General features: G+C 39.6%; 2 protein-coding genes across 2 annotated transcripts in view; both read right to left on the bottom strand.

Annotated features, from left to right (window-relative positions):
* The window catches only part of EIF2AK1 (eukaryotic translation initiation factor 2 alpha kinase 1), a 17,933-nt gene extending 17,477 nt beyond the window's left edge, over window positions 1-456 (bottom strand). Inside the window, exon 1 of the mRNA XM_019620635.2 lies at window positions 447-456. Within this exon, the coding sequence (XP_019476180.1) occupies window positions 447-456 (10 nt within the window). The remainder of the gene's footprint in view (window positions 1-446) is intronic.
* PMS2 (PMS1 homolog 2, mismatch repair system component) lies at window positions 416-11,071 on the bottom strand. Its single transcript, XM_031555883.1, has 12 exons — window positions 10,873-11,071; window positions 8,985-9,168; window positions 8,327-8,494; window positions 7,763-7,860; window positions 6,921-7,020; window positions 6,557-6,641; window positions 5,931-6,083; window positions 3,810-4,701; window positions 2,813-2,980; window positions 2,227-2,327; window positions 1,228-1,397; window positions 416-850 (listed from the first exon to the last, which is right to left on the bottom strand). The coding sequence occupies exons 3-12, from the start codon at window positions 8,480-8,482 to the stop codon at window positions 707-709; spliced, it is 2,067 nt and encodes a 688-aa protein (XP_031411743.1). The 5' UTR covers window positions 8,483-8,494; window positions 8,985-9,168; window positions 10,873-11,071; the 3' UTR covers window positions 416-706.
* Window positions 11,072-11,109: the final 38 nt, after the last annotated feature.

The raw sequence follows: 11,109 nt of genomic DNA, 5'->3' as shown, positions 1-11,109 counted from the left end.
GGCGCGGGAGGCGGCAGAAGGCGGGGCCCTGCTGCAGCCAAGCCTCACGTCTCCACGCAGCCGTGATCGCAGCCGGCCGGCTGCTCGCCGTTTGTCCTCTGGAAAGGAGGATCCCTTTGTGAAAAACGTTTGGAACATAAATGGCAATAGAGCTAATTAAATATGCTGGATGAGTTACTCTATTTGAACATTAAGCACAGATGGCAGTAAGATAATCACTAAACATAATATTAAAGCTTGAAGTAACTGGCAATGAAAACCAGGTTTAGCCTAAGAAAGAAACCCACTGCATTTCCAGCTTCAGATGGTTTGCCTTTAATTTAAAATGATCCCACGCAGCAGACACACATAACATCTGATTGATGCCATTCCCAGAGTTAGGAACATTATGCTTTAAGAATCACAGTACCTGCAGTGAATGATGGTAACCCGCTCTGGGTCCTTACATATACACATTTACATTTATTTTAAAAATCTTGACTACAAAATTAAGTAATACAAAAAGTAAACCACAATAAAAGATGGTATTTACACACGAGTTCTCTGTCAGTACCGGTGATCAGAAGGACGAGACTGCTGAATGACTTCTGACTGTCAGAGGTGAAACCTGGCTACACACTTCAGTCAAAGTCAGACAGCCGTGTTAAAAGCCTGGAACAGCACTGAGCTGCTGACGTGGGAAGCGTCACAGAAGAGATCCTGACAGTCACTCAGCTGCAATCAAGTCCAGACTGGCTATGTGCCTCATCGTAGGCCTCCCGTGGGGGCAGTTCCAGGGATGCTCAATCTCACCCATGTGGGTAACCAGTTTTTTCATCTCCTGCACGTTCAGAGCAGTTCCAATCATCACCTGCAAATAAAGTCAGAAACAAAACCAATATTTTCTTACTCCATACTGACAACTGACATACAGATAAGAGTAGTACTTCCACTACTACAGCAAATAAATATTGTGCAAGACATTAGAAGGAAAAAGACCTGCAAGGTGATCAAAAGACAAAACAAGTATGTTCAGAAATGCACTAGCTTAAACCAGAATATAAAACAGCCAGGATCCTTCTAAAGCCATACTAGAGAAAAACACAGGGAATAAAAGTAAGAATATTAGCTGCTGAAATCTAGTAGTAAAGAAACTTCCCCTGCAATATATATGCAGATACAGGCACGTGTAATACACCAGTTCTACACGGTTCTTATCTGAAAACAAATACCAAGTGCTGTACTTACAGATTTTCTGCAAGCTCGAGAAGCGAACATCTGTCTGACTCTGGAGGGTCTACACATGACTCCAGGGCAGTCACTTAACATGAAGATCAGCTCATCTATGTCTTGAGGACCAAATGTCCAGTTTTTGCTTGTTGGCAAGGATATTAATTTAACTCTCTGGGTAACAGGAGCTGAAAGATTTGCAATAATTAATAAAGAAACAAGAACATTACATGAAACTACTTTTTCTTAAGAGGAAAAACAGAGAAACTACTTTGATACATTGATGTCTTCTGTCTGTGTGCCATCATTTCAATTTAGTCTTTTGATGAGATGTACAGCTAACCAAAGCAGAACAGCAGATATGCTCTTCTAACACTGACAAGAAACTGCTTGCAAACTTATGATGACAAACACTTCAATTTCAAAAAGCAGATTTCTGTTGGTAAACACTTGATTATAAATAGCATTTTGGGCAAAAATTGGAGATTCTGAAGCAAAAGATACAGAACAATCTGTAGCGACTTCCCGAATGCCAGAAGTGCTGGCACACGATGCTTTCACAATCCTCCTCCAGGAAGCTCTGAAATGCACGTTACCCCTGTGTTGTAGGAGCGTGGAGCTCACAGTTAATGTGATCAGTACACATCGAGTCAATGCTGAAGGAAAGCCACGGAATATTTCACCAGTGCTATCTTACTTTAAAATCACGAGGTTTACCATTTACCTGTACCTAATCTGGCTGGGACCCACGAGTCTAAGAGCATAGGAAAACATTTCAATATAAGAATCCAGGAGATGCACGTTCTGCCACAAACCCAAACTCCATATAGTGACTATAAAGTCTGCAACAACTTTTTTTAAGCGAGGTACTCTGCAATGTTCTCAGAAACAGCAGAAGACGACTACAAAATGGTAAGCCTCACAAAAAAGTACGTATACAATGATAAATCATTTCAATTTTCTGCTCAGAGATTTTTGTATACAAATGGGGATAAAATAATTCTGGCACAAACTCACCATTTTCATTTATCACAAAATCAAACCCGTTTTTTCTGAATATTTCCAGGTTTTCAATCAATACTGTTTCATTTACAGCAGTTAAATTGAGATTTTGAGGCCTGAAAGAGAAAAACACAGCATTGTGTGGGTACAGAACACAGAGTGCTTCAGGTACTGACACCAACAGCACGACTCCCTTGGAAAGCATCTCACTTGCTTCGTAAAAACTAACAGTAACAAACCACACCATGAGCAGGGCACTGCTTCCAAGCGTTACTCAGCACAGTAAAACTAACTGGGCAGCATTCCCTGTGCCTATAACCATCTCCAATCTCCTCACTCCATAACCACACTCACCAAATTGAGGCTGACATTAATCCTGCTGTGAAACCTCATTGACCATTTATTGGCTGCACAGCTACAATTATCTGCAGTTTATTGGGAATTTTATCCAAAGATTGATTCTTTGTAACACTGAATATAAAAATAACTTTCGCTGTAAATGTTTTGAATGTGTGAAATACTTAAATAAGAAAAATCATACGTATCGTTCTAAAACACTGAATTGAAGTGATAAAATTGTTAAATCATTGAGAATACTTACACTATCAGCTTCTGGCCTTGAAGAACGGTGTGCTGTTGTAACATTTCAAAGTTGTATTTCTCATCAGTAGCATGTTGGTCAATTATGAAAAGATCAGAATTCAACTTGGCTATTATAAACCCTAAATTGAACTGGCCGATGATTTCCATTTTTGCAAACATTTCTTTACTGTATACAGGAAATATAAGCAAATCACAAGACAAGCCTCATCGGTTACCACGTTAGTATAAAACTTCAAAACATCCTTTTTCCCCCTGCAGAACTTTACATGGAAAATATATACATGAAGCCTAATGGAAGCAGGATCTGAATGCAGAGCCTGGCGCTGACTGGTGGCACCACGTCTGGCAGAGAACAATCCATACTTCAGACAAGATTTGCTCAACAGTCACCCATTTTAAACAAGCCACTAATGGCAAGACAATTAGAAGCGTGCAGGAGGGCGATGGTGCAAATGAACAGTACCAAAGGCAGCAGCATGCTCCTAAAACAACCAGCTGACATGTTTGACTTTTTGCAAAGAGAAGACTTTCTTCACCTTATTTTAAACCCAAAATTCACAAATCATACACTGTTACTGCCCAATGATCATCTAAAGACAACTTATTTTCACCACCACATCTCATCAAATTTCAAATTAATGAAGGAGAAATACGAGCTGTGCAATCTCTTAAGTGTCACAGACCTGTCATAACATTTCTCTGCCTGCACTGCAGATTACAAATTTTAGCTGAGCCATGTCTATGATATTTTTGGGCATCATTTTAGTGTCTTCTTCCTCATTCTGCTTGCACTGAGTTCTAACAACTGCATAGCTCTGCCAGCTAAAACAGCTTGCCCAAACGGATGATATAATGGCATAAGGAGTTAGACAAAAGACATCTCCAAAATTAGAAAGTAGATGTAAGCCTTCCTCCCACCCTCCAAGACAGTTTTTATTTTTTCTCCTTAGCTATCGTTATTAATTGGCAAATACAAGTTAAGAAGCTGAAAATACCTGATCTCTTTTCTTAATTCATCTTCTGCTACTTTATTTTCTCCAGGACTAATTTTTGCTCTAAATCTTCTGTAATTTTGTGTTTCTGTACACTTCTCTTGTTGCCGTACAATCTTTCTTACCCTTTCTGCTAAAGCTTTCATAGAGAATTCAAGCGGAACGGTTTTCTTTTTAACTTCCACCAGTACATCAACACATGGCATATAGTTTCTGGTATTCTTCGCTTCAGGATGTACACCTGCCTTGAAGTCATCTGCTTCACTTTTAAAACATTTTACTCTTGGTAAAGAACTGCCAGCTTCTTGAGGTAAGTTAGTTTGGTTATTCCAGTCATTCACTCCAATTATTTTATGTTCAGTGCCCGAGACCTGAATGTCACATTCCAATGACTTCTCACCATGTCCATCAGTCTTACGACACTCATTTTGATGTTGCTCTTCTGAACTACAGAATTCTTCTTCAATGGGATTATTTACAGTTTCACTAATGACACAGCTCCCAGCCTCTGGTGTGTTATATCCAGCATCAGATCCAGAAGTGCTACAGAATCCAGAATCTGTATTTTCTTCTACTTTTCTCAAATACCTCCTTGGAACTGACATCTTTGACTTCGTCTCATGACAACTCTCAGAATCTTCACTCAAAACAGCCTTTTGAGTCCTCACAGTACTCAAAATGGTATCAAGTGACAGTTGTTTAGTGGAGCTGTGTCGCTGTTTCACCTTTTTAGGGCTTTGGAAATAACTCTCACTTTGATGGAGAGAGAATGACTCCCTTAATCTGGAAAGAGTCATTACTCTTTTTCCTTCGCTGCTTGGGCTTTCAGTCTCAGAGCCATGTGACATTTCTACCCAGGGCTTTTCTGTGTCTCCATGAGGCACCTTCAGGTTGCCTAACAAAATGAGAATTAAAAATAATAAACAAACAAAGTCAAGATTATAAGTTATAAACTAAAATTGAATGATGTGCTATAGTAAAGGGAGTGAAGAGAAGTAGAAAAGCAGAAAGCTCCTCCAAAGTGCCCTTAAGCTGACTGAGCAGGGGCTGAAATGCACTGCTATCCTATGGGCAACGAGGGATGTGTTTAAGAAACTTAAGGAGAATGAACGTGGAGCATCTTTTCAAACTGCAACATAAGTCAGTCCAATCAGCACTCCTACTGATATGATCAAGACAATGAAAAGCAAATGCTGGTTGCTACAAAAACCTGTGGGCAAGGAATTAAGGAGCTGGCATGACAGATAATTGTACTGCATGTTATTCATAGATAATAAGAGGATTTAATTCTCTCAAGTTGTCAGTCTGATGTGTCTTTTACCAGAGATAAGCCTAAAAGAAGTAGCCTGAGGCTGGAATTGATTCTATACAGAAAGGAAATTAGAAAAGTTTACATTGAAAAGAGTGAGAATGAAGAGTTGTTAGCATAGAAGAACTGCCCTGTAAGATTATTCAGTGACAGGGAAACCAATGATCTCTGTGGTTATCATAAAAGAATCCAAGCTGAAAATCCAAAGAGAAACTTGTGTTCAAATTTCAATCTTTGTTTACGAGATTTCAACCATTCTTTCAGGAGGACATTTAAATAAAGGATGCCTCTGTCCAGTAATCCTCACTGAGCCTTCTTCATTAGATCATGAGCTCTGTCAGCATTCTGATATGTTCCATGACACTTGTCATGGGAATACACACACACACAGTTTTTAAATCAAAAATAAAGTTAAAATCAGACATAACACTTCACATATTTCTGTGTTTTAGGAAGGAAAAAATTGGCAAGAGCATAAAAGACATAAATCTTCCCTCTCTACCTCTGAAAAGAGCAACATAAATTTTTCCCCGGTACCAACAAGAAAATGCTTTCAGGCATTATTGATCGATTTTGTGCTAATGCAACAGTCAACTTTATGGGGAAAAAATGTTGTATTGGTAACTTAGGGTCTTCCTTTATTATAAGAAAGCTGATACACTAAAATATTACTAATGATCACATGAAGAAAGCTGCCCTGAAGGCACATAAATTAAAAGCTAAACATTCTCTCCACTTCTTCTCCAAGTATTTAAAACACTTTTTCAATTCTCTACGATGTGTTATACACAGAATTTTCACATCTTTTGTCCTACCTGCAATGTCCAGAAGATTCTGATTGACATTCAGTTTGTTAACATCACTACCAAACATCTCCAGCAGGGAAGTTTTTAAAATCGCCAATAAAAGCTTTTCTTCTTGAAGCAAAATTTGTCTCTTGTCTGGGGTCACATTGATGTCAACACATTCTAAAAATCAAAAGCAAAACAACTGCATTATAGATGGGGAAAAGGGGAAAACAACCCAACCAACTCCTTCCTTCCTTGGATCGAAGTCCCTGCTGTTCTGCCCTCTAATTTCACAAAACTGCAGTTAACATTCACAGTGTATCTGCAAATTAAACTTTTCCAACATCCCAGCAAACAGGATTTAATTCTCTGCAATGTAAGTTTTCTTGTATTTAAGCTAAACACAAATTTCCTTTTTCTCTCTAAGAAATTACTTCAGAGTAGAGAAAAAGTAAAAAGGACAAATTGGAATCACAGCTGAACTCCATCTCCCCCTCACCAACAGTAGACCAAAAATATCAGAGTGGAGAAAGTCATAAAACAGAAGTTACAATATTCTCCAAATAAACGATGCTCTTTAAATAACTACAATTTATTCCTCAATTAAATTTTAGCCTTTACAAAAAAGGTACTAAAAATTATTCATAACTCACCAGAATCTACACAAATGTTAAGGACAATAAAAGGATACTGGTGTTTATTGTATAAGTGATAAACTTCGTTCACAAGCTTGACAACCTGTAGAGGTGGAAAACAGTAAAAGCTGATACTCCTCCTTTTAGTTCAAACCAGGATGTTATTTAACTCCTGACAAAGTTAAAAACGCCCCAAATCTCATCTCACACAATTCAGCTTTTATTCACACAAAGAGACCCAATGAAAACAAAATCTTAAGGAAGGAATTTACAGCATCAAGACACAAAGATGTGTATCTGTTATTAATCAAGTGGCTTGCAGAAAACACTAGGCAAGTTAGTATTGCTGTTAGGAAAGAAAAGTAATAAAGCAGCTACTCACCTTTGCTGGATCGCACGGACGCTGGTTGATAAAGAAAAACTGCCTGTCTGTTGTGCTCCTCCCAACACCATGATCACAGCGAGAAATGAGGCCTGTAATACTGTAAAACAACAGGGTAGCACCAGTAAGGTAAAGGGAAGAGGAAAGCTAAATATTTTTATCTGAATCAGACCACTGCAGTTAAAAGTGTTTTATAGGGGTTTAGAGAAACACTGTTACGCAGAACCACACCTAACTGGGCTGGTTCTCCCCCCCTGCTTCCTCTCTGACCAAGGTTTGGTGTTAAGCTCCAAAGAGGGATCAGAAAATTGAAAAAGCTGCTGACTGATTTAAAAGAATTTGCTGTTTTTCTGCTCTGAAAGCAGAAGAGGCCGGCTGTGAACCAGCATTGGTCAGATACAATGCATCTATCTGTTAGCCTCACGTGTAGTGAAGAGAAAAAAAAAAGTACATTTTAAAGCATAATTCACTGATTTACACACATTTCACACCATTTCTCAGTAACACTACTGAAGACATACAGATACAAACCATGGAATCACCCAGAACACTCAGAGGTGACATTCAGCAGCAGACCACAGTAACAGAACTGGCTGGGGCACAAGGAACAGCAGCCCTGCTCCTCCCTCTCACCTGACTACCAGAACCTCAGTCCTGAGTTCACTTCTTCAAAAATCAGTTGATGTCCTTTTCCAAACACTGTACTAACACCTATGATGCTGATCAGAGTTATTTTTAATACTATAAACCACCCCACTTCCTTTTTAATTTTTTTTTCTTTTTAAGACTTAGGAGTATGTTAAAACACCACTGGCAACAGTGGTTTCTTCTTCTCTGACTACCTATAAAGCTTTCCTGGAAGGTCTGTAGATTTGAGTCCATATTCTTCACAAACAGCTTCACTGGGAGGCAGCTGAACAAAAGGAATCAGGCTCTGCAACTGAGAAATAAAAAAAAGTGAAGTGTGTAGATTTTTTCTTCTATTTTACTGCTACTTATTAGCCTAAAAATCCATTTGATGATTTTTTTTCCAAGTCAGCCAAGTCAGATCACCCAACATCCAACTCCAGCCCAGCAGAAGACAATAACACAGCTGATGAGTGCTGAAAATCTCCACATTTGCCTTAGTTATTTCCCAGATCTTTACATTAAACCAAACATAGACAGAGAAACAATATTATTGACTCAACTGTGACTGTCCTGCTACCTACCTATGACCTAATCCAGCTCTAAGCAAAACCAAAAGGCAAAAAAAAAGTTTTGCCACATGTAGGGTGTGCAAGGAGTCCACACGTGCCACTTCCCTTTATGATTTTTAAAGGTTTCCTGCATCCCCTCTATTTAAGAAGGTCTTAAAAACTTCTCTTTCTAGCAATATTGCTTCTCTTGTCAGTAGAACAGAATACCTGTTTTTTCCCAAATACTGCTCCAATGTTTTCCTTTAAGTTAAGACCTCCAGCAGTGGATACCACAGGGCTCTTTTTTCCTTGGCCAACTTGATTGGTGCAATTAATCCGCACTCCTTTTGAAATAATACAGTATGCTTGCAGTATCTGGACCATTTTTGCATATTCCTATTAAGATAGAAAGAAAGTTCACACACAAAACATGTTTTTAAAACAACACTGTGTTGATAACACTTGCAAGATTTGCACACAACACAGACTTCTTTCTGTCCAAAAGTGGTGCCATTTATTTCTTAAATACTTACAAACAAATTAAACGTATGTACACGAGAAATAACGTACTTAAAAACAAATGGCATATTTGCAAGAGTGATATTCAGCCATATTTTAAATGTAGCATTCACCAATTTTAAAATACACAAAAATGATGGCGATTTTGTTTCTTTTCAGCATTTGGAAATTTGAGACTGCACCTCCAAATGCATTCATTGCAAAACAGAAAAGGAGAAGAAAACACATGGGAACACTTTCCTTGTCAGGGTCAGACTCACTCTAATGAAGTCAGACTCACTCGTGCTCGTCAAGATCAACGTCGGAGAACTGAGCTGTGAATGAGGAGGGGCATGAGAGTCCTGCAATAACTTCTGAGCTGCCTCACCTTTTTGATGTTCCTTTGAAATTCCTTATGTCGCACTGGCAAAGTATGAAATAACTGCTGTACGCTCACAGTTGTTCCTCGCTGCCGTGGATAAGGAGCTTTCTGGGTAATCTTACCATTGTGATCAAATACCAAACGAGTCCCAATCTTTGCAGACTTATGGCAGGTAGAAATGGTAACATCACTGATGGAAGGAAGCAGGCAATAGGATTACCCACTAACCATTCTATTTTCTTAATCATTACTTACAATCTCATCAGGCATAGAAAATACTATTTGGGTATTTTTCACTGTAGCTAACTTTCACCACTAACAACTAAAAACTTACACTGCTTTACAGATATTATTTCCCTACCTACAATGCAAACATTTTTACTTGTATCCCTCTTGTTCTTCTCATATAAAGTGCAAAGTCTGATTTTGTTGGACACCACATTCCCCACACTTACACATAACAGCACAATATTCTTAATGCAAACTGCTCAAAAGCTGTGCTATTTCAAACCTACAGTCCTCCTTGGAGGAATTTAAATAGAGTTTTAATGAATTGCAGTCCAGCAAACAGCGTGCAGGACTCGCATATTGAAGTAACACTAAATTTTGTATATCAAAGGACAGATCAGATGCTTAGAATTGCAGAAGGATTTTGGATGGAAAGGACTTCAGGATGTCACACAATGTATGCCACACAAAACAGCTCACATTCAGTAATAGCAAGTTTCCACAGCCTCATTTTATCAATAACAGTAAGTTGAAAAGTTGGCTTCAGTTGTTTTAAGTAATTTTCTAGCAAGAATGCAATGATAATACCTTAATGCACACAATGAACTGAGAGCTTCACCTCGAAACCCAAACGTTTCAACGTGTGTTAGATCAGAAAAATCTTGTATCTTTGACGTATAATGTTTCAGAGCTGGAAAGAGATATTTAGAGTATAGATTTCACTTCCAAGTGACAGTGACACTAGGCCACACGAGTATATTTTCCATACATACCAGCAGCAAGAAGACTTCTGCAATTACTTTTCAACATACAATGAGTAATAGCAACAAGACAAGACTTTCCTTTCCCCTTCACAAGCTCGCTTTTAAATCCTCACACATCCTGCTGTGCCACATTTACCACCTGAAGTCGATACAGCAGGACTGGCACACAGCACAAGGTGCCTCAGAGCAGCACACGTCAGCTGCTTCTGCCACCTGTTTTACTCTGCAGAAAACTGCAGGGCCATGCCGTGCAACGTTACGCAGCAAACAGGCATAGGATCGTGTGCCACAACCACAGCCCGAGGAGGGCTCAATTCTACACAATCAGCCCAGCACCCAGCACCAGGTAACAAACTGCAGCCCTGCACCTTCCCTGCGCTGAACAGCAGAGAACCAGTTCACTGCCTTCTGGATAAACATGGCGAGCACAGGTAACACAGTAACTCGTGGTGAAAGAGATCTCCAACGGTTATGTGGAGGAAAAAACAACGCAGGAAGCAAGCAGTTGCACTTGCCAGACAGTGCTGCTTCTGCTCCTGTTTTGCACAGCTGAAACAACCAGACAGAAGGTTTGGCAGCCGTGTGCACGCAGTCGGCTCCCATTCAGCAGGCACTCAATCTATAGTTCACTTCCCATAAAGTCTGGTTCCTTCAGCAGTGACTCACAACTCACCACGAATAAATCCAGATGAATGTTTCTGGGACGTTCTCCTCCATAATGACACCTACTCTTTGCTCCACTTAAACAGGCAAACAAACCAAGAACTGCTTCTGAACTATAGCAAATACAACAAGAGCACTCCAGAAGCCCATTCGAATTTGTAAAGAACAGCAGTCATTATCTCACCGAAAATATACCTCCAAAGCATCTAAACGTAAATTATGAAAGCCATTTAACTTACTTAATCCTTCAAAGTTTTCCTCTTCCACTCCACCTCCATTATCCGAAACCTCTATCAGCTCCGCCCCGTGGTCTTTAAGTCTTACATCTACAAACACGAGAAATGAAGTCTTTCAGCTCTGTTAACACACAGCATTGGGTATCAGCGCGGTACTTGGAATAACTCCCGCCGACGGCCGTTCCCCAGGACAAGTCTGAAGCAGCAGCCCCGCACCGGGGCACTGGCAGCACCCACCGC

This window comes from Meleagris gallopavo, chromosome 16, assembly GCF_000146605.3.
Source record: "Meleagris gallopavo isolate NT-WF06-2002-E0010 breed Aviagen turkey brand Nicholas breeding stock chromosome 16, Turkey_5.1, whole genome shotgun sequence".
NCBI lineage: Eukaryota > Metazoa > Chordata > Aves > Galliformes > Phasianidae > Meleagris > Meleagris gallopavo.
Note: the sequence above shows the minus strand (reverse complement) of the source record. Positions and strands in the feature narration are given on the sequence as shown.